We start from the raw sequence: 20944 nt of genomic DNA on the forward strand, positions 1-20944 counted from the left end.
CTTCATTTGACCAATGGCATTTTTCACTAAATAAATGCTCCTCCAATTACAAACATCAGAGATAATACTTTAATAACAATACTTTAGGTATTATTTAAGGTTTATAACTTACTAGAAGTTAACGTCTTTTTACACACATTCCCTGTTTTTATCTGGAAAGCAAAGCTAATCTTAGAACAGTCACATACAGATAAAAGCTCACTACCTAAGGGCCATTCCTAAACCTCCTCAGTCTGACTCATCTGAGACAAAAGAGCTTTTTCTTCCCCTCAGAAACAGGCTCCTTACCAGTCACTACTGCAGCAGCCACTGCGTATATGACTGACCTACGGACCAGAAGTATCAGTGAAAAAGCAATTCCCACTATAGGTACATTAGCTATGGGCTCTGACCAACAACCGCAAAGTTGGCTGCACCTGCTGACAGGTAGTAAGTATCTCCTGCAAAAGCTTATTTTTCACCTAACACAGAAGGCTAAGTGTGGCACGTATCCGACTGCGAGAATCAGTCATAACCCTCAGTCACACGGCATTGCTAAAATAAAGTTCTGTCACTTTGTAACATGCTATAAAAATTCACCGATTACCTTAACAGACTAGAAATGATCACTGTAATTTTTCATTAAATATAGCATCGTGAATTCAGTAAAATCAGAAAAAAAAAGTATAAAAAAACTTTCAAAATAGCTCCTTAGTTATACCTTGCTTGAACTGAACTCTTGGTATATGAGCAGCATGAGTAATCTCATTTCATTTCCCACCATAACTCCAGATGGAACACAAACAATAAAAATAAGAATAATCTATAAAAAACACAGTACATCAGAAATCTATGTAAAAGACATACGTCTGTATCAAGCTTAGTAACAACTTAAAGCACCACTCAAAATTAAGTACCATACATGTTACAGTACATTCCATTTATTATGACAATTTAAGGCTAAAATAGGTACGACTCCCTTATAGTCAAGCTTTCTTATATTTATAAATGCATACAAACATTAAGTAGATACAAATGCGTAGGTTTTTTTATTGCTCTGAACCGTCTACTAGAACGTTCGACTCTCCCAGATGTCGTCTCAGTTTGCCTTTTTCAATCAAGCTGAAGTCCTACAATTGCAACTTATGGCACTTGTACAATTATAGACCTTCTTTGATTTGAGCTGTAAATAAATTCAAAGACATATCAGACAAAATTGCCCATCACTGCAAACTTTATAACTTAGTTAACTAAACATTCGTCCGTAAGATACATAACAATTCACCACAAAGATTATTTCTGCCATTCTTCAGGAAGGATTTTCTTTTCAAAATAATAGTCTAACCAAGCGGCAAACAAGACAACCAGCAAGAAATGATTGACTGGTACCAGTCTAACAGACTGGGCTTTAAAAAAAAAAAGAAAAAAAAAAAGCTGAATACGTGCTCCAAAACAAAGAGCAAACTTTTCTTCTTGCTCATAGAGCAATTATGTTTCCTAGTTAAGTAGGGCAATGCCTCATTCTGCCAGTGCCAAATTCTTTGACTGTAGCTTGTCCATTTCTTGACCAATATTTCCTTCAATGGTATCACACTGGGCAAGAAAAACCTGAGAATAAGAAACAAATAAATGTTATTGGGGATGCAATTATAGCAATGGTAGATACTTCTAAAGAATAGAAACTGCAGTTTCCACCACGAATTTGAAGAAGCCAACTCAACAACCACCTTCCGGTTCAGTTTTGACAATAGCTTATTCACAATTTTGTTCACCCAGAATCCAACAGAAACACGATATTTGATAAGGCAATAACATGGTTGCCCATCCTCACCAGTCCTGCTGCTGAAGTACTTTGAGTTGATCCAAAGTTCACGAACAACAAGAATCATAAAGGTTCAGACAAGTGTGTGCTTCAATTTGGAACATGACTTTTAAACTCCTTTCTACAGCACATACTTCTTTCTGTCGCGGAGGGTGGGAGTGACAAACCTACTCAGTCAAACCTAAAACAAGCTTTCATTAAACCAAGGCTTCTATTTCTCAGAACTACAGGGCAACACGAACCCTCATCTTTCCCAGTAAGTAGCTGGTGTGCCTAAAAGACAGAAGGCTCCTTTCCAAAAGGGGCAGTCCACAGCACCCTAAGCTTTCTTAGAACCTGTCCATGAGTTCTTACAAGTATAACAACCCACACACAGCAATTAAGAGCCAGCAGCCACTAGTCACTTTGCTTGTGCTGTACACAGCACAACGCGCCAGCACTTTAAGCCAATAAATTCTTTTATGACAATTCCAATGTATGTGAGTACGCTGTAGTTTCTGAGCAGACTCTCCCACTATCTATTCACATCTTGCACTCAGTTTTGCTATGTCTGCATTAGATTTTAACAGTCAAACCAGATATTTAATGTTATTTACATTAAAATGACATTAAGAAACTTCCTTCCCTCTAGAGCAGCAAACTGTTGTGCCAGGTAAAGGTTTCTCAACCATCACACTGTTTTGAATCGTCTATCTTCAACCAATCCCTTGAGCTGGCATCAACTCGCTTCTGTAACGATTTGGAGGGATGAAAAAGTCAAGGTGGTAACAACTGCGATTGCTGGCTGCAAGTGTTTTATAACTGTCTCCCCATTCCAGAAGATATGTGATTGCCAGCAACAGAAGGCAGTTAATAGCTCCCCCTCACTTTCATGAATACTTAAGAGTAATAAGCATAACTTGCCATCATTTTCTTGCTCTGGAAAAACAAATTGTTGTTAACAGCTCTGGTCTGAAACCCCTTAGATTCTTCTCAGTCCTCAAAGGCTTCATAACCCATAGTTGCAGAACACTGTGCCTATAACAGCACATCAGTAATTCTGATCTCTGCTCAACAGAGTCTGTTTTATGATTTAAACAGCAGTTCTTATACAAAGCCCCACTTATTTCTGCAATAACTTCACCCGAGAGTGGAGCTCTAGTAACTTGTCATGAGGTTTATAGCCATACCTCTATTACAAAGTTTTGCTGCTTTGGCTAGGCACATGGAATCAAGAGCACGTTCAAAGCCCCATACAACATAGCTACGCCAGCAACCGTCTTCATTTCAATCTGCATTATCTGAACTTACCTCTGTAACTGAGTACAAAGTGCTTTGTCCCTAAAGCTGTAACAAAACCCATTTGTAATATGAAGTACTTCTTGGTAGGGCTTCCTCTAAATAGATGGCTATTTTAAAAAATTTGGGAAACATTAATGGAAAGTATTTAATAAGGTTACAGTATAAGACAAAACCTTTCAACTCCATGTATGAATGCAAGGTGGTTTCACAAAAAATTTTCAGGACTCTAACCTGTGACTGAAGCTAGCATAATACAAATAAAACCAGTAATATGAGTAGCATTACCAATCATTTATGGAAGTTTGACTTGGGGGGGGACAACACACAGAAACACGAACTCCAGTATTTATTAACAAACCTTCAGTTCAAGGTCTCTAAGGAAACAATGCCTAGGAATTCATAAGCAGCATACAATGGCAAAGCAATTAAAAAACCCACGCCCCAGAGAAGCTGCTCTTCTGTACAGATTTTACTTTAGAGACTTACTCTCCATAGAAAGTTGGAACATTGCAATAGAAGCTAAATTTTCCAAAGAACACCTCTAGCAAGGTCCAGCAGGAGTTAGAGTTGACTGCATCCTTGTGCCCAGACCTCATTCGTTACTCCAGCCCACCAAGGAGTGGGAAAGGAGGAATGATCCTGTTTTCTTTACAAGTTATCAGAATTACTTTACATCATCAGGCAGCCATAAGGCCAACCACTAATGTAAATTACAAACATTATCTGAAAACAGCATGAACTATGAAAATCTGTATTTTTGTATACTGTTTATTATAAAGCTATTAAATACCTCTCAAAGGGAGGCCATAAGAAATACCAAGGTAAGAACAAACACTGAAAGAAATCTAAACAGCTCTCATTTTCACAAACTCTTGGTATGCAAGTGCCCAGCATTAATGGAAAACAAAAAAACCCCCAAAAACTCACCTGAACCCTTTTCACCAACCCTTTCTTTTTCAGTTTGCAATCACTGAAATTCTCTGGCAGATTCTGCAGTAAAATAAACAAACAAGTTGATGCAGCTTCATGTTGAAATTAACATGTTAAACTCACAGCAAAAACTGCATGTATCAAAGAATCCTCTGAACAGGCATCCTGCAAATGCCATGCCTGCTCAGTGAGGATGATTACACAAGAAAGAATTTAAAAGAAAAAGCCATAAATTCAAAAAGTCAGGGATGCAGCATGCTGATCGCAAAGAACTGAGCTAGCAAATTTACCACATGTCTTTAGGTAACATACAGCAATAGACTACATACACTGCTTTTGTCTACTGTGGTGTATGTTAACTGTTCTGCTGAGCTTCAACTTCAGTTTTTTTCAGAGACTATAAGATGATTTAATTTCTTACGAACAAGTTAATTCAATCACTCGCCATCATTAGAATGTATCATCAGTAATGCAGGCATTGCCAGTTTAAGCTGTGCATCTGATTTTCTCTGCAACCTAGTCATGGAAGGCAACAGATGTGAAGCGTTACACGCTGACAGCTTTTAATTTAATTCAAACTGCATCATTTTCTGTACTCCTACCACCCAATATATTCACGTGTGTCATCTTAGCAAATCTTATATGCTTTGTCCTTTTGGAGCTATGTGAAATTGGGGTGTTGGTGGGGAACGGTGCTCAGGTTTATGATGTTTTTTGTAACAGGTAAAACACCCATACAAATGATTAATCATTCTATAAAGTTTATGTGAACATTCTTAGAAACACTGTGTTCTCACTGTTGAAGATGCATAAAAATTTTGGAGTTTCTCGCTGGTATACCTTTTAGTTTCCACCCTAACTCCATATCAAGAATAGAGTTTTCCCTATACTACTCTCTGTTTCGTTTCAGCTAAAGTGCAAGCCCCACTGGAAGGTTTAGATACATAATCTTTTATAACAGTCAAAAAAAAAAAAAAAAAGGTGCTCTTTTAGTGTCCAGCCAAACACATATGGTCTTAAATATAGGAGTCTCATACATAACCTAATATAGGAGTTAAAAATACACAACACTCCACACCAGAAAAACAGTCCATCATGGGAAGTGAAACCATAGGCATCCCTGAGATCCTAGGGATCACACTGCTCCAGTGTTTGTGCAGTAATTAGCACACTGTAAGTGATATCAGACAAAGAAATAATAATCACCAGGCTTAGTACGCTTTCCCAGAACCACGGGTGATGAGAAAAGGGCCACGCAACAGAGTGAGCTGGGACGCATTCTTACATTTCCAAGGGCAATCAAAAGAAACTTCAGGGCCTTGGGACAGTTAGCAGGGGAATCTGGAGCACAAGTAATTTTTTCCTCTATCCTTCCAGTTGTGGGCAGTGACACTGGAAGAAACAGGCAGACCCAGTCTATTAATACATGGCTCCGTGGCTGGTGTCACCACTACAATTTTGGGTTTTTCGATAATGGGATGGCCTACATGGCACCAGGCCTGCTGGTGTCAGATGGGATTCACTTTTCTCAAAGCGGGGAGACGGTCTTTGCTCACAAGCTAGCAGGGCTCATTGACAGAGCTTTAAACTAGACTTGAAGGGGGACGGGGGATAATATCAGCCTTGCCCTTGACAAGCTGTGGGATGAAACACCAAGGTTAGAGGGAAGATGTGCCAGCGAGGGCCCTCAGCCTGTTGCTCTGAGACATGCTGGGTACACTGGAGCATGCCTGAAGTCTTACGGTGATGGGCCAGGGGCTCCTGAGGTAATAGGAGCCAACAGGGAAACATCAGTGAAATACCTCAAAGGAATTAAGGGGTGTTCCTCTAAGAAGGTGACACAGCCGACAGCCCCGCTGAAGTGCCTCTACACCAACGCACGCAGCACGGGCAACAAACGGGAGGAGCTGGAAGACACCGTGCTGCTAGAAAGCTACGACCTAGTTGCCATTACTGAAACTTGGTGGGACGAGTCCCATGACTGGCGTGCGGCTATCGATGGCTACTGGCTGTTCAGAAGGGAGAGGTGAGGAAGGAGGGGCAGAGGCATTGCCCTCTACATCAAGAAATGGATAGAGTGTGACGAGCTGTCTCTGAAGAATAGCCAAGAGCAGGTTGAAAGCTTATGGGTAAGAATCAGAGACCGAGGCAATAAAAGCAACCTTGTGGTTGGTGTTTACATGCATCCCCTGATCAAGGGGAACCCATTGATGAAACCTTCTTACTCCAGCTACAGAAGGCATTGCACTTGCAGGCTCTTGTCCTGCTAGGGACTTCAACCACCCCGACATCTCCTGGAAAAGCAGCATGGTGAGCTGTAGGCAATTCAGAAGAGTCCTGGAATGCATTAATGATAAATTCTTAAGCCAGGCAATAGACAGCCCTACCAGAGGGGATGAGATACTAGACCTGATGGTCACCAATGCAAGTGAGCTCATAAGAGAAGTCAAGACTGGGGGCAGCCCAGGCTGCAGTGATCATGCACTTGTGGAGTTCGCAGTCCTGAGGGATATGGGTCAGGCGAAGAGTAAAGTCAGGACCCTGAATTTTAGGAAAGCAAACTTCCAGCTCTTCAAGGAGTTAGTCAATAGGACCCCCTGGGAAACTGCCCTCAGGGACAAGGGAGCAGAATAGAGCTGGCAGAACTTTAAGGACGCTTTCCATAGAGCACAAGAGCTCTTGATCCCCAAGTGTAAGAAATCAGGAAAGGAAAGCAAGAGACTGGCATGGATGAGTCAAGACTGGCTGGTCAAACTAAAGGCCAAGAAGGAAATGCACAGGCAGTGGAAGCAGGGACAGGTATCCCCAGTTGTGCTGGGACGGGGTCAGAAGGGCCAAGGCACAGCTGGAGCTGAACATGGCAAGGATTGCCGAAAAGAATAATAAGAAGGGCTTCTACAACTATGTCAGCCAGAAAAGGAACATCAAAGAAAGTGTACCCCCCCGATGAACACAACTGGCAAACTGGTAACAACGGATGAGGAGAAGGCTGAGGTACTCAACAACTCTTTTGCCTCAGTCTTCACTGGCAACTTCTCCTCCCACACCTCTTGAGTGGATAGACCGCAAGACAGGGACTGGCAGAGCAAAGTCTGTCCCACTCTAAGAGAAGATCAGGTTCACGATCACCTGAGGAACCTGAACATACATAAGTCTATGGGACCTGACAAGATGCATCCCAGAGTCCTGAGGAAACTGGCTGATGTAGTTGCCAAGCCACTCTCCATGATATTTGGAAAGTCATGGCAGTCAGGTGAACTCCCCAATGACTGGAAAAAGGGAAACACAGAACTAATTTTTAAAAAGGGTAGAAAGGAGGACCCTGGGAACTACCAACCTGTCAGCCTCATCTCTGTGCCTGGGAAGATCATGGAACCTCAGGAGGTTCAACAAGGCCAAGTGCAAGGTCCTGCACCTGGCTTGGGGCAAGCCCTGGTATCAATACAGGCTGGGGGATGAAGGGATTGAGAGCAGCCCTGCTGAGAAGGACTTGGGGGTACTGGTGGATAAAAAGCTGGACAGGAGCCAACAATGTGCATTTGCAGCCCAGAAAGCCAACCATATCCTGGCCTGCATCAAAAGATGGTCAGCAGCATGGTCAGCAGGTCGAGGGAGGCGATTCTACCCCTCTGTTCTGCTCTGGTGAGACCCCACCTGGAGTACTGTGTCCAGCTCTGGAGTCCTCAGCACAGGAAAGGCATGGACCTGTTGGAACAGGTCCAGAGGAGGGCCACAAAAATGATCAGAGGGATGGAACACCTCTCCTATGAAGAAAGGCTGAAAGAGTTGGGGTTGTTCAGCCTGGAGAAGAGAAGGCTCCGGGGAGACCTTATGGTGGCCTTTCAATACTTGAAGGGGGCTTATAAGAAAGATGGGGACAAACTTTTTAGCAGGGCCTGTAGCAATAGGAACAAGGGGTAATGGTTTTAAACTAAAAGAGGGTAAATTCAGACTAGATATAAGGAAGAAATTTTTAAGGTGAGAGTGGTGAAACACTGGCACAGGCTGCCCAGCGAGGTGGTAGATGTCCCATCCCTGGAAACATTCAAGGTCAGGTTGGATGGGGCTCTGAGCAACCTGATCTAGTTGAAGATGTCATTGCAGGGGCATTGGACTAGATGACTTTTGAAGGTCCCTTCCAAACCAAACCCAAACTATTACTTCTACATAAACTTCAGATTTAAAATCCTTCTCACTCTTACACTCAGCTGGCACAATGCTGCTTCTTGTATCCTAAGAGAGTATGGAAGTTGGAAGTGGGAGTAATAACTACTACACTAACCTCTTCCCAGGGTCAGTTCTTTTGGTTTATTTTGTTAGTTTGCTTTTGGAAGATGGGTAAGAGAAGGAATCTTCTATTCCTGTAGTTCCAAGCTTCCATTTCTGTTGTTCCAGTACCAATTTTTCCAAGCAGCAGCATTGTTAAGCTGGATAAAACTCATACCAACTTCTAACACTTCCCTTCAAGATCAGAAAAGGTATTTGCCTTGCAGAGAGCTTTTATGTCACACTGCACCTCCTGAAACAGAATCACAAACTGGTCATATTTCTTTCAGGTTGAAAAATGATTATCAGCGTCAGAGACACAAGAGAGATCAGTATGCAGATTAAAGGAGATACACTTCCAATTGCAAACTGGTGCAGTGTTACCTTAAACACAGGGACAGAAGTGTCTAAAAACTAAAAGTTACAGCTTTGGGTTTTTTCTAATTGATATTAATCCTCTTATTATGTCCTGAAGAGTGGACAAACCCACTCTTCAGTTTGTCCTAAGATGCATTCCATCACCTATCTATCCTTTCCAAATTCTCTTATTTTGTGAGAAAGAGGAGAAGAAGTAGCTTTGAAAGTAAGTTACCAGGTTAATGCCAGGAATCTGTCATGCACAACGTAAATTCTCCGACAGGAGCCTGTTCTACACCAGTCACTTTGTTCACTTATGTAATGTCGCCTTACTTCATTGGATTTACAGCACAGGATAGGTTCAGAAGCTGTTATTACTTTTTCAACAATGGTCTGCCTAAAATGAAAACTCTTTTTCACTAGGTGGCATATATCCACTTTCCAAAGCACAGCTTTTTTTAAATTGTTCATTTTGGAGGCTACTTTGCTCTTTACAAAGCGTATTTTCTAGTACTCTCTACTGCAATAAGCCATTGCTCACTGTAGCATGCTAAACCTGCATGTCTCCTCCCAATAAGCAGGACACTGTGAAAAGGTTGTATTCCATGCTTTTCTTTCAGAAACTGAATGCTCCAAAGACATTACAAAACAATTGAGAAGTTAGTTTAAAGCTGTGGGTGAATTCTCTTCAAACACCAGTTCTAGTTCACAAATGAAAAAGGCAGCCTTCAGAGTACTTATAGTTGTCACAGGGAAAAAAAAGTTTAAAAAAATATTATAAAGTTATATGAACTATTCTAAGGGATCTTAAACATAGGACCGTGTAACCACACGAGAAAACATTCCTATTTTCCCCTTGGTTTTCAACAACACAATTCACTTTTTAAAATTAATAATATATGACAAGAAACATTTAGCATAAAGAGTATTTGATGTGTACTATTTTGAATCCATATATGTAATAGCCTGAAAGAACAAAGATCAGTTAGGCCTAATTATTAATAGCTGATTCTCACCAGAAAATGAAGATGTTATCTCACTGTCACAAAAATTCTTCTATGCCTTGAAGTTTTCCATGACTTGGAATTTCTTAATAATCAAATTAAAAATGAAATTATGCACTAGCTCAGTTACACTGCCCATCTCCCTTTGCTGAGTACTTACTTCAGGCTGTGCTTTCTGAAAGAGATTCTGGCCTATGCAAATATTCCTACCAATCTGAAATAGCAAATTAACAAACAATTTCCTATCACCAGAACAGGCCTAAGTTAACTTTCAATAGCAGACACGGAACTCCAGCTGGGCTTACCACACAAAGTCTGTTTCTAAAACACGTCTTGGTAACTGGAGGAAAATTTGAAATTTAAGTGTAGGGAAGACATTCAGACTATTTCTATTTTTGACAACATTTTTCAAAACTGTTCTTTTTAATTACATCTGTGCATGCAAACTCCTATGTTTGCTTGCATGCCATCATAGCTGTTTTTTTTTCAAATCACACCTTGTAATCTCCTTGGCAAAGACATGGAATTGGAAGGCCTAAACGTACTAACTTATCAAGCTGCTCAAAAGGTATTTTGCAATCAAATTAGTAAAGTTTATAAATCTTAACATCAAATTAAATCTCACAGTCTCTCTGTTTTACCTTAGTCAGCTTACGTCTCCTCTCCAGGAATACGTTGTCCAACTATTCAGGGTTTAACAGGTGAAGCTGGCAATAAACCTTAAGTCACAATAACATTTCCATATTTAATTAAAATCAAATTTAATTAAAGAAGGAGTAGCTTAAGCCTAGGCAGCGTGTATGCAAAACTCTTGCCAAATCTACATTTTGGTGCTAGCATTGCTTGCAGAGCAGTAGTTTGGATTAGTATACGGCTTTCTACTGCACAGCATATTCTTACTTTTATAGCAGGTCTCCTCTCTGCATTGCACTTTCTCTGTGACAAAACCCTGCTCAAGTCTCACAGTCCTTGGTCTTAAACTTTCAAAAGTGATTGCAGTGCTGGCTTCACCCCAGCAACTTCTGTAGAACTCCTGGGCACGGGTTCTTTATCCTCTCCCCATACACCCAGAAACAGAGCCCGAGTCCCCCTTGTTACCAGTGGTTATCTCCCACCCCACACCCCCAAATTCAGAGTTGCTTAACCACATCTCTTCGCGAGTTCTCACCCTGCAGATACACTGACAAGATGCACTGCAGACACACACACGTTACATCCTCAAAGACTCCTCTTTTGGATGCACAACACTCATGCTTTGTACAAGAAATCCTTAAAACCAATCACCATTTACACAGTAATAAATTCATGTGTGTGTTTTCCTGCCTCTAGATTCTCTCTATTCTTGAGTGTTCTTTTAACTACAGACCTAGCATCCCTCTCTCCTGAGCACTGCTGCTTAGAAAATACAGACTCTCTTGTCATTTCTTTCCCCTTTCACAGCTGATCTCCTAATAAAACCACCTCCCTTTGCCACAGAACATCACCTTCAGCTCTGCTCAAGTTCCATTTGTTTTGGAAGCGCTTCCAACAACAATTTTTAAGCTTAGTGTTACTGCCACATCTTTGTTCTCCTCTTTGGCTATTTCTTATTTCCCAAACCATAGACCCCAGTAGGTAATACCTGATGCCTGAATCCACTTTATAGCAGTGCAGTCAGTTAATAAACAAATCAAATACTAGTAAAATTTATTATTTATGATTATGTTATCAGAACCAAAGGGACACCATTCTTAAAACAGGCAATCTCCTAAACTAGCAGTTACGAGCAGTAACAGCTAGAAACATTTCTCCTTTGTTATCAAATTGGAAAAAAAAAAAAACCAACAACAATGCTAATCAGTTGCAAAAAAGGATTTTTTGCTGACACCCCATCCATCTAACAAGAAGCTTTTTTGTTAGTTTCTTTTAAAAATCCAAAACAACATACAGTATTTTAGTGTGCAGTTTTTATTGACTACCAGCCCTTCACTTTTTTTTTAACTTATTGTTAAATAGATTGGTAGATTCGGTAAGCACGTTATGGTGACACTGAATCTTTTTCGTCTAAGTAGACGTCTGTCTGAGCAGCTTCTTTAGAAGCAGCTATTAAATGGCAGCATTTGTCAATGGGTTTTCTGAATACAGAAGGGGTAACTATGCGTTCTGCCCTCACTGAGGGATGATAGTATTTTCATTCTCCTTGTGCTTTAGAAAAATTTTCCCCCGAAGCTTTGATTTTATATTTATGATTCATACTAAGAGATTTAAGAATTATAATAAGAAATACTTATCAAATGTTTATTTATACAGATAAATTCAAAGGTTTAGTAATAAGTTCTCATCTTATTGTAAGTGGCAAAACTTCCCAGAAGCCTGGGAAATGTCTGTTACAGACACAATGATGTTGTTTTCAGAATACTTCTTTCTTTTAGTCCTTGAAATGTTAATTTGGTATTGATTTACCAGATGACAAGTATAGCAGGGACAAGGAGACAGTGAAAAAAGCTTCATCAGAACAGCACAGTGATTTAAGTAAGTTTTACAGCGGAATTATAGCCAAAACAAATCCTCGAGAAAGGAGGATGGGCCACCAGAACATAATTATGAGTCAGTAATGTTATCAATGTCCTCAATACTGATACATGCAATTTGACAGATGATTTTGTCATGAATTTATGTAAACAAAATCAGGGACTGGTATTTCAGAAGAGAAAGCTTTTTTTTCAGTTGTTGGAACACTCTGCTCTCTGCAATATTGTCTTTCTAGATTAACAATCTGGCATTTAATAAGAAATCATCATGAGAACAAAGTAATCTCTCAGACTGCAATATTGGTGACAGACTTCATGTAAATTAGAGCAGGCTCACAAAAAGTACATAGTGTCATGACTGTGGATTTAAATTTTCCTGCTGATCTCAGAAAAGCTTTCCTCCCCCTTTTTTCTTGAAAAAGCCTTTCAGTTATTTAAAAGACTGTGCCAGCTGATCAAGTCAAGGATTTTCTGTGTTCTACTCACTAAGATTTGTAATAAGTAGTGTACTTTGGCTTTTACTCCTGGACAAAATGTTTTAACTGCTGAAATAAATGGCATTTCTGGTGATGCGCACACACTAATCTTCAACTGTTGAACAAGACTAAATTTGTATTCCACCTGAAGAAAACTTCAAAGATCTGTGGCTTATGGGAATGTCTGACTGTCACAGCATTCAAAAATTTCTAAGATGCTCATAAGATCCTTCCACCCTTCCTGCTGTGGAAGCAGTACCTATTTAAACAATTTAATGTTAAAATGTTTAAGTTACAGCTACTCTACCCAAAAGCATCCCTTCAAGACTTTCCTTTCACACCTCTGGCAGTGACAACACTGTTTTTTTTCTCTCCCACTCCAATATTGTATAACTACCGACCTACTTCTCCACTTCCTAAACCACTTCTTTTAAATTCATAGCTGTTGAACACATGGGCTCTAGTAAAAAAACTGTAGTAGTTCCAAACTCAGCTGCTCTAATTAATGAACTTGCCTGCTAACAGTAAAAGGGTGACACCCCTAGAATAGATAGAAAACAATATGCAGGCTTCCTCACCCTTAGCTCTCTATATCCATACAAATCTCATTTTGTATCAAGCTAGATGGTTTTGATTGATCCAAACAATGTGTGTCAGCCCAGACACTTTAAAGAGCTTTCACAACAATTCTGCCAAAGAAACAAACTGAAACATTTACAGTGTGAGCTTGCTGGTATGTTTCACTTCTACAATGCATCCACTCTTCTGTCTTAGCAGAAAACAGCTCACTCGGTCACTTTTTCCCCCCTTATCTTTTTTTAACATGCTGTTGATTGCATCAATAGCACATCTACATGGTCAACAGCATTTAAGAGATTTGTCAGAACTTGCTTTTTACTTGGCTAAACAAAAAGAATACTAATACTGTATAAAACAATTCTGAGATACAAGCAAAATACTTTCTGGAAGCTTTACGTTTTTCTGCTTTGCATTTCTATTTACCATTTTTTACTTCAGTGGAACCTATTTATTGTTCATATACATACCTCATTACCCTTCTGTGTTGCTAACTCTGTATATTGCACAACTACAGTACAGCTAAGTAATACCTCAGGAAGTTGGTGGCCTGTTCATCTGTTCTGGTGTAACACCAGTACACTGAACAGCTACATTTTTTGTAAAGATTCCACCCAACTACATTTATCTCATCTGCAAGATTTCACAGAAGTTCAGTTTGCATGACAAAAAACACAGCCGCCTTCGTATATTAAAACAAATAAATATGGGCTTTGGTATGTGTAACATAACTTCAATCACTGGTAATGAAAACCCTCACTTCTTTCTTGCTTTAAAAAAAATGAGGCTCATCAATGTCATAGGCTCTTATACAACAAAGTAGCAAACAACTATTACAAATGTTACAACATACTAGTTATAATTAGTTTTAGCTCTGGCTGCTCCACTTCCACAACAGACAAAACTGAGGCACAAGGACTCCATTATTTCTTAAATCTAAACATGAGGCCTCTAGGTTGTAAGTCTTCTAAAATCTTGTACTAAACCTGAAAGTCCCTTGTCCAGTACTATTTAGAGTATTTTGGGTAAGGAGATAGATAATAGCATGCTTTCTGTTTAAGCCATGCAAAAAGTACCAGAATCAAAAATGAACTTGGGAAATTCAGTTTGGATTAATTAGGAAGCAGCGAAAGGGTTTTTCAAGGCTGCTTGCTGGGTTCCAGAACTGTACACCAGCATACAAGTACTGACTTTTTTCTAGATAGGACTTCGTATCAGAAGTTGAAGGGATCAGAAATAAGCTTTAATCCCATCCAATTGTAACACTTGTCACACATGCTGTTTCCATGATAACACATATTAGATCTGCCACTTCAAATAGGGAATCGGTTATATGAAGTCTGTATGTCTAACAGCATTCAGGAACTGTCAGCAAAATATTTTCCTCTTTATGAGGCAGAAAAGGAAAGAGAAATTTTAAGACTTTAACACACTTAGCATATTACAATTCAAAAAAAGTATTTAAGAACTGTTGGGTATAACAAATAACAAAGGCTAGTTTACCATTAAAGGTGCACAATACGAAAGGAGGAAATAAGTTAATGAGTTCCCCACCATTCCTAGGAACACATCCATATTGTATAGCATTTGATGATGGCCAATTCAAATTATTACTCTTTGATTTAGTCTGCTACTAAACTTTTTCAAAGTGTCCATCAATTAAACTACATTTGGTTCACCAATTATAGGTATTTGCATGGAATCTTTCTGAAACAATCCCATAAAGGGTCACTGTGTAAAGGAGTAGACCCAAAGACATCACTACTACAGAAAAGCAGCATTTTTCCTTCAGAACAGGATATTATGATCGTGATATGCAACATAATTATACAATGAAGTTTACAGAGAATGACCAGCAGACAGAGAAACAGAATATGGAAATACCCTAGTTGCCACAATCTTCTATTTATCTCTGCGCAAGTCCCTTATTCTCACCTAGCTCTCAGCTACTACATGATGCAGGAAGATACATATTATACTCTGGAAATATGCTGTAAGGTTATGATCCATTAATGACTGTGAAGCACTTGGATATACCCCAGTACATTCCAAAGAAAGAATCCAGTCCTCAATATGCAGGCATCTCAAATAAAAGTACTGCCAGTCCACATACGACTGACCAGAAAATCCTTCACTCTTCAGGACCTCCTTGCTCCTATGCGATATAGAATACAAAGTGTATCTGGGTTTTTTTTTTTTCCAGACCTTTACTGTTAGCATGAAGTTTAACATAAAAGTTTGCCAAGACAAACTAAAAGGGTAAAACTTGAGTAAAGGATACCCATTTCATGTAGTCTTAACAGGCTGCTGCCCCAAATGAAGCTCTTCTGTAGAATGGGGATGCATGCACAGGCATTAATGTCACCATTTAGAAATAGATGCTGCCAAGTAGTCTTTTGGAGACATACAGGGGCAAGAGCTGGATATTAAAGAAAAAATGAGCAAACCAATTAACTAATTTTCAAAGCCAAAATACATTTTTTACTATTTTAAAATATTAAATAAATTACAAGAAAGATATAGTCTTAGCAGTAAGTTTCTGTTGGGATTTGACCCTCTTCTGTGGTTATTTACTTACAATGGCATCAATCTGCTCCAGGATCTTCATGAACTGCTCTGCAGTTCCTTTTATCCTCTTGTCCAGCTGTTTTAGTGCTTCTGCTTGGAGATCCTTTGCTAAAAACCCCTGAGGAGGACAAAGAGAGAAGGAAAGACAAAATTATTCCATACCCTATAGAATACTCAGCTTAGAAAGTCTGTCAGACCACCACAGCAGAAAACATCTTTTACAATTTCTGTAGTTTCAAGTATGATAGGGACTCCAATCTCAATCTGTATTCTATCAATCCTTGAAACGCTAAACGTACGATCAGCTAGGTTTACTTAAAAGATTAAACAAGTAACAGCCAGTCTCCTTTGGACTTTGAGAGAACTCTTTATGTTTTTCCAGATCTAAAGAATATGATTTATCCAATATGCAACAATATTTACCTTCTTCCAAATAGTGCCACGTCTCTATTTTGCAAATTCATGAATAGCATTTGAAATTCAGTAAGAATTTTACAGGAGCCTTGGACGGTTAGGAGGGGCAGCCTATTACTGACTACTCAAAACCTTTAAACGGTTTTTTTTTTAAATACATATACCTACAAAACTGTTTTGCAAAGATATAAAATGATACAAAACTGGCATACCTTCTGGATACTTGTGAACTCTTTATTAACTTCCTCTAACTTATTAGCTATTTGCTCCACTGACTTCTCCAAATCTTTTAACTTCTTTAATTCAGCCTCTTCTTCTGGACTATTCTGTGTATTCAAAAGTACAACATTCACAACCATGGAACAAATAGAGACACTATGCAGCTAAAAAGCAGCAACAGTGGTGATACAGACATAAAGGCTTCTGCTGATTTAAAATACATACTACACTGTGGTCATTCTTTCCATATTTTAATACCTATCAAATAAGCTTCTTCTTCCAAAACTTAATTACAAATACAGTCAAAGCAGCAATGTATATAAACACATTAAATGAGATGAATTTGAAGGGAATAAGGAAAACTTTTTTTTTTGTTAGCTTAGCATCTTTAAAGTAGAGGTAACATTTATATCATGAGATATTACCTTGTTCTCTATTTGGCAAAGCCAGCCACAGCTCATTGCACTAGAAATAACCCGGCAGACTCAGTAGCTACAGGGTTTATTTTTTTTTTTTTTAAACAGAAAAATAAGATGAGCGGATAAGGTCATCAGTGCACAGAAGGTTCAGGAGCAGTGACAAGCAACAGATTAGGCAGAATTTTGTCAATAATGTAAGGCAGAAGTCAGTCAACAATGTAATTTCAGAAATGTATAAACTGCAGAGTTATAATGCAGTACACCATGAGACTGAACTCAACTTTGTGGGTAGGTACATGAGATTAGGTTTTATGCTATAACCTGTTTCTGTGTTCCGCAGTTGAATCACTGACAGAAATGATAATAATTTAAGGAAGAAAAAAAAAAAGGGTCCAAAGGCAACACTTACCCTTTTCCCAATCAACATGATTTTGCAACCATTTTTAACACCAAGTGCTGACAATGGTTGTTCCAATTCTTTCAGAGACCTCCCTAAATGGAAAACAAGAGAGGGAAAAACCCAAGTAAAATATAGTTAGTGGCATAAGAATGTCTTTTTGAAAACATTCAGAACATGGACACCTGAAAGTGACTAAGATGAAAGGCATCATCTATAAGAAACATTGACAGATTTATAAGTTACCTTTGTATATCAGTTTCTGAAAAGGAACCGGAACACCAGTGACTTGTTCAATTAGTACAGCCATGTCTTGTAGTGTAGGTTCACCATCTTCTTGTTGAGAAGCCACCTGAATACTGTGTTTTTCATTACCTAACAAAAAAACAGAGTAACAGTAATACTTATTGTTACCTAGAAAATATTACAGGGAATCCATTTCTAATATTTATTTCCATTAGTGCAGAAAGTTCTCAAGTCACCGATTCTCATGTACAATCATAATTTTCAACCAAAGGATTCTATTGCATTTCCTTCCTCTTGGAGTGACTTACCTCAGCTGAAAATTTTGTTTTACATTCTAACAACCTGAAGAGTTTGATCAGGCGTAGTCTACTGGCATAATGCTCCTGCTAAATATTATTCCCCACCTCTTTTTAAGAGTGCAGACGGTGTCCAGACATCCCACAAGCTAAAGCATGAAAGCCCACACCTTCCTGATGTATTCCATTTCCTACTTGTAGGAACTTCTAATGGCAAGCTGAGGGAATCTGAATGCATAATGGGGAATCTGAGACAATTTATCACTTCCTTTATTCCCTACTCCTCATACACGAGAAGCAAGTGATCAATGCCCACCCTGCCTCCCCTCCAACAGCCACCTGAGAGAATTCTCACAGTCCAAAAATTATTTCTGCCCATAATACTGCTGATACGCAGCCTTAACCACTTTGAGAAGTCTCAGCCTATATGTTACCTTCCACTTACGGAGCATCCTATTCAGACTCCCTAAGATTACTTGCATGCAAACAGCAGGAAGTTCTTAGAAAAAAGGAGTATGTCTATTCATCTCTGCTTTGCAATAAACCCTTTCTATAACCCTCTGCTCCCACTCACTTAAGGCCCGTCAATCCAAAAGCACTCACAGGAATCAGCCACCACTGGCTGCAAGGGAAATCAAGACAGGCATTTTTTACTTTGCAAGAAGAGAGAACTCCTTAACAAATACCAGAAATAAAACTATTCTCACGCCACTAATTTGAAGTGCGTGTATCTTTTACGAAGGAGAGTGCTAGAAACGTCTAGCCTGTTCCAGCTCCCAAGGCTCACATGACAAGTGACATTGTGGCCTCAAAAACTTGCAGCTGCAACAACATTTCTTAATTCCAAAATGGTTCTAAGCTCAAAATCACATTATACAAACTACCGCCCAAGCATTTTCCGTAAACAGACCTTCTTCCCAATTTGTTTTGGGGAAAAAAAACCCAACCAAACCCCCAAATTTAGGACTTAACCTCAATATATTTCAAAAGGTTGTTCTGGTATATACAACTGCTTTGTGTAAGGGCTGTGCCTGTCAGCAGCTGAGAGAAAAAAACAAACAAGCAAACAGCAAATGGGGAAGAGAACAGCTGAAGCTTGCCTAGCACTAGAAACAGCTTTAATTACAAATTACAAGTACCACTTTGGGCAGACTGTAACAAAATTTTTACTGTAAATTCACAGCAGAGTGAAATCACCATGAAAAATACCTGACAGATTAGACCTGGTATCACAGTTTATTAGTTTGCTTCAGTAAATGACAATACTAATTTAAAGTAACCACTAGGGCAAAATTCCAAAGTCTTTAAAAAAAAAAAAAAAACCTAAATACATTTAAAAAACAGGTCAATTCAATTTCTCGAAGATAGTCTAGTGATACATGTGGGTCTACTATCATTCTCTTTCTTGACCCTTATTTCAATCTTTCTCCACTTTCACTCATGCATGCAAAACTTTAATTAAAACGTTTGTGCTATGTAGTAAACTAGCATCTGACAGCAACAGGTATAAATCAGACAGCTGAAGTCCAAGATGAACAATGCCTTCTATTTGCTACTGTAATTACCAGATAAGAAAACACCTGGAAAGACAAAAACCTTCTCAGATAAGACTGTTGGCAAACAGCAAGATGTTGGAATTATAAATATGTTAATATCATTAAGTTATTGTCATCTTTGTAAATGGAAACGCCTCAGATCAAATGGAGCTCTCTGAAGGCATCGATGAGCACATGCATCATGAAGATTCAAACAGATTATTCCACAAAGTTCCTCACCAAAGACTCTTAGATAAAACTGCCAGGTGATAAAGGAAACATTTTCACAAAATAATCTAACAGTTTGAAAACATGAATGAGCAAGCAGAAATAAGCAGTAAGCTCTAAAGGTGGAAAGAACGTCACCAACATAGTGCAAAAGGAGCAGGAGCAGAATTTATTATTCAATAATTAAAAAATAACCCATAAAAAAATTAAAAAGTTTTGTTAACAAAAACCAGCTGATGAATACCTTGCTGATTTAATACCTTACTATCCTTCCCATTCCTCCTACTGCCTCACCTAGATCCACTTCATCAAAATTTAACCACGGTATTTCCCATCTTATTTTTAAGAACCCTGGAGTCCAGGCTATTCGTACCTCTTTGCAGTAACTTTTTATATTTATTTGCAGACTTAACGACATCTTCCCTTCCACCTTCTTCTCCCTCCTCCTGTTTTTTTTCCCCTGAGGAAAAAAAAAGCTCAGCCGTGTCAGCTGGCCTTTGAGTAACCTGCTTCATCAGGTCAGCACCCACCTGTCCTACTGAAGAAACCACCGCTTTCTGTTGCGATCTTGCAGCTCGCTAACCGCCAAAACTTCAAGCTTATTCAACCAACAAGAAGAGAGCCCAGCAGGTAGCGCCTGCTTTTAATGCACAGGGCTGAATTCAGTGGCAGATTTCATCTAAATGAAGATTACTACCCAAAAAGTGACCTCTGTCTGCCCTGTGCTCTCTGGCAAGGACAGCCTCGTCGCCTGTTCCCACCATCATCCTTACAGTAGATCTAACCCCGCGTGGAGAGTTTGATGACCTGGTGGATATGGAAAAAGCCATTTCTTATTTTTTTTTTTTTCCCCCCTTCTGTTGCATCGGCTTAAGTGATTCAGCCCGAGAGGGACGGTGGGGAGACGCGGCCAGCAGAGGAGTGAAACCTCGAGTGGATCGAGACCAGGCTACGCGGAGGCCGAGGCCGGCCCGGCCGCTGCCGCCATCCCGCTCACCCCCGGCGCCAGCGGCTGCCGTTATGAGGCGAGGCCGGCGGGGGCGGCAGGGAAGGCCGGCCCCGGAGGAGGCCGCTGAAGCCGGGGACCGGCCCGCACGGTCCCGCCGGGGGAAGCCGCCCTCGGCTCGGCTCGGCAGGAGGCGACACCCCCGCCCGCCCTTCCCTTCCCCTCCCCTCCCCTCCCTCGGCTCTTACTGTAAGTGACGGTGACGGTAACCGGGGCTCCGGGCGCCGCCATCTCACCCCGCCGTAAGGAAACCGTGCGGCGGGCGGGCGCGCGCCGGCAGCGCGTCACTTCCGCGCCACGCCCCTCCCCTCTAGCGGGGAAGGCGGACGTGACGCCACCAGGCGGCGGGGGCTGTTGTTGACAGGGCGTCATCGATGACGTTTTTGCTGGGGGTGGGGGGGGAAGGGGCGGCTCT

General features: G+C 40.1%; 1 protein-coding gene across 4 annotated transcripts; it reads right to left on the reverse strand.

The window, feature by feature from the left end:
- Window positions 1–257: 257 nt before the first annotated feature.
- BAG1 (BAG cochaperone 1) lies at window positions 258–20845 on the reverse strand. 4 transcript variants are annotated; one of them, XR_008235241.1, is made up of 9 exons: window positions 19897–20303; window positions 17465–17593; window positions 17231–17313; window positions 16396–16509; window positions 15780–15887; window positions 15483–15620; window positions 10281–10346; window positions 4010–4072; window positions 1505–1587 (listed from the first exon to the last, which is right to left on the reverse strand). XR_008235241.1 is itself a non-coding variant. In XM_052787485.1 (7 exons), exons 1-7 carry the CDS (start codon window positions 20758–20760, stop codon window positions 1498–1500), a joined length of 630 nt encoding a protein of 209 aa, XP_052643445.1. In that variant the 5' UTR covers window positions 20761–20845; the 3' UTR covers window positions 258–1497. The 4 variants fall into 4 exon arrangements, 2 of the variants coding, with proteins under 2 accessions (XP_052643445.1, XP_052643444.1); XM_052787485.1 differs by lacking the exons at window positions 10281–10346; window positions 15483–15620; window positions 19897–20303 and adding an exon at window positions 20718–20845 and having other exon boundaries at window positions 258–1587; XM_052787484.1 differs by lacking the exons at window positions 10281–10346; window positions 15483–15620 and having other exon boundaries at window positions 258–1587; window positions 19897–20298.
- Between the last annotated feature and the right edge of the window lie 99 nt (window positions 20846–20944).

Source organism: Harpia harpyja, chromosome 5 (assembly GCF_026419915.1).
Source record: "Harpia harpyja isolate bHarHar1 chromosome 5, bHarHar1 primary haplotype, whole genome shotgun sequence".
In the NCBI taxonomy this organism is placed as follows: domain Eukaryota; kingdom Metazoa; phylum Chordata; class Aves; order Accipitriformes; family Accipitridae; genus Harpia; species Harpia harpyja.

What these genes read in the sequence shown, in the direction of transcription:
- BAG1 (XM_052787484.1), bottom strand. Translation starts at nt 20,038, where the DNA reads ATGAAGCAGGTTACTCAAAGGCCAGCTGACACGGCTGAGCTTTTTTTT. An exon ending in TAAAAAGTTACTGCAAAGAG is followed by an intron (nt 17,594 to 19,896) that starts GTACGAATAGCC and finishes TTTTTTTGTTAG; the next exon opens with GTAATGAAAAACACAGTATT. An exon ending in GGTTGGTGAAAAGGGTTCAG is followed by an intron (nt 1,588 to 4,009) that starts GTGAGTTTTTGG and finishes TCTTATTCTCAG; the next exon opens with GTTTTTCTTGCCCAGTGTGA.